The sequence below is a fragment of the Mizuhopecten yessoensis genome, unplaced genomic scaffold (genome assembly GCF_002113885.1).
Source record: "Mizuhopecten yessoensis strain PY_sf001 unplaced genomic scaffold, ASM211388v2 scaffold712297, whole genome shotgun sequence".
Lineage (NCBI taxonomy): Eukaryota > Metazoa > Mollusca > Bivalvia > Pectinida > Pectinidae > Mizuhopecten > Mizuhopecten yessoensis.
This window is the reverse complement of record NW_018478052.1, coordinates 1-1,833: the sequence shown is the minus strand read 5'-3', so window position 1 is coordinate 1,833 and position 1,833 is coordinate 1. Positions and strand designations below refer to the sequence as shown.

At 33.0% G+C, this 1,833-nt stretch overlaps 1 protein-coding gene across 1 annotated transcript; it reads right to left on the bottom strand.

The window, feature by feature from the left end:
• Positions 1-297: 297 nt before the first annotated feature.
• On the bottom strand, positions 298-1,341 carry LOC110440858 (serine/threonine-protein kinase PAK 1-like; the record flags this gene model as incomplete). Its single annotated transcript, XM_021483980.1, has 2 exons — positions 298-484; positions 1,169-1,341. Coding segments are annotated over 2 exons (360 nt in total), but the record flags the coding sequence as incomplete, so codon positions are not given.
• Between the last annotated feature and the right edge of the window lie 492 nt (positions 1,342-1,833).

Below are 1,833 nucleotides of genomic sequence, written 5' to 3'. Positions count from 1 at the left end.
CATCTGATGTATACTTGTCAATCACACATAAAACATCCACAACTTCTATCTATATCTTACATCTGATGTATACTTGTCAATCACATATAAAACATCCACGTATCTTCTATTTATACAATACATCATGTACGTTAACAGAACAAGCATTATGCTCATATTTTCTTTATCATTAACAAACAAAATCAACCTGGATATCATTTTTTTTCCATTTCTGATAAAATGATAAAAATATCAATATATGAACCCTGTTTGAAGGTACAGGTACAAATTCAAACATTTACAATTTTAACAACTTACCCATAGTTCCTCTCCAACCAGGTAGCTGTCCAGATAGTTTACAATATTTGGATTCTGATTTTCCCTCATGACTAGAATTTCATTTATAATTAGCTCTTTCTTTGGCTGTTGTGACAGATTCATGGTTTTGATGGCAATTTCTCGACCTGTGGCTACCTCGACAGCTATAAACACAGTTCCAGAAGCTCTGAGGAGTAATACAAATGTTAATTACTAAACTGACATTTGTTTTAAAATTCTGGGTCTGATGAGGACCTTTTTTAAGTCCCTAAACACAACATACTCTACATTCCCTCCTGTTTAATACAGTAAAACCTTCTTATGCTGCTACCTTTTCCAGGTACATTTTGAAGTTATAAAAGGGTTTGGCAATAAATTAAGGACAAGTTATACAGGGTTTCTTAAGAAAAAGATAAATAGGACCTTGACATATGTGTTGGTGGTATGTGAGATGGCAAATTAAACAAGGGGTATTATATTGGGATTTTACTGTACGTGTGAGCTCTGTGCTACAAAACTGTTATCTTAAAACCCATTACCAGTAGTCTCCAAGGGCTGTGGTAATTCTCTCCCCACTAAGCCTATCAGCAGTCTACACATAACATATTTCTTTGAGTTCTTTTTGGTAGCTGTCAGAACTCTCTACAATGACTTACTCTCAGTCTGCTTCTATACTCTCTTTTGTATTGTGACTATGCTTCTATACTCTCTTTTGTATTGTGACTTTCAAAAATCTCTTTTATTAACAAAACCATCAAACAATTTCTAGGGTCTCCTTCTAATGGGGACTATCACAAATTATATTGCTCTAATTTTGACCTATTTGTCATTTTCCAAATTGTGACCATCAGAATTATCTATATAGACTTACCCTTGACCTATTTTTTCCATCTTCGTGTACTTTCTATTGGGGTCTCCTATAGTGACAATTGTTCGTAATTTTTCTAAGATCTCTTCGTCCGACATTTTCTTTTTCTTTGGCTTTTCATTCTTTGTAGATATTGCACCATTGGGCTTCTCATCCGCCTCTATAGGTTTTGTATACTGCAAGGAAAAGCACAAAGCACCTAACAAAAGTACAGAATAGTTAAAGCCAAGATATTTTATGTAAAATAGTGAAATATCTATCTCATGATTCAAAAATTTTGAAAATTAATTAACTTGGGCTTAAGTAGTTTACTTTTCTAAATGTTTTCAATAGTTTATATTTTTTAACATTCACACCGGCAAGTTTGTTTATATTTTTTANACACAGGCAAGTTTGTTTATATTTTTTGACATTCACACAGGCAAGTTTGTTTATATTTTTTGACATTCACACAGGCAAGTTTGTTTATATTTTGTTTAGGAAATTTATTTAGTTGATCCCTCACATTCATTTCATTAACAAACTACACCTAGGACATTTCTATTTTTCTGGATGCTGATAGTGGTCCTAGTTTTCTAGTTTAACGTGAATGTACATGGAAACAACTAGTATCAGAATTACCAATGCACACATGTACCTTCACCTCACAAAGCTGGAAACAACTAGTA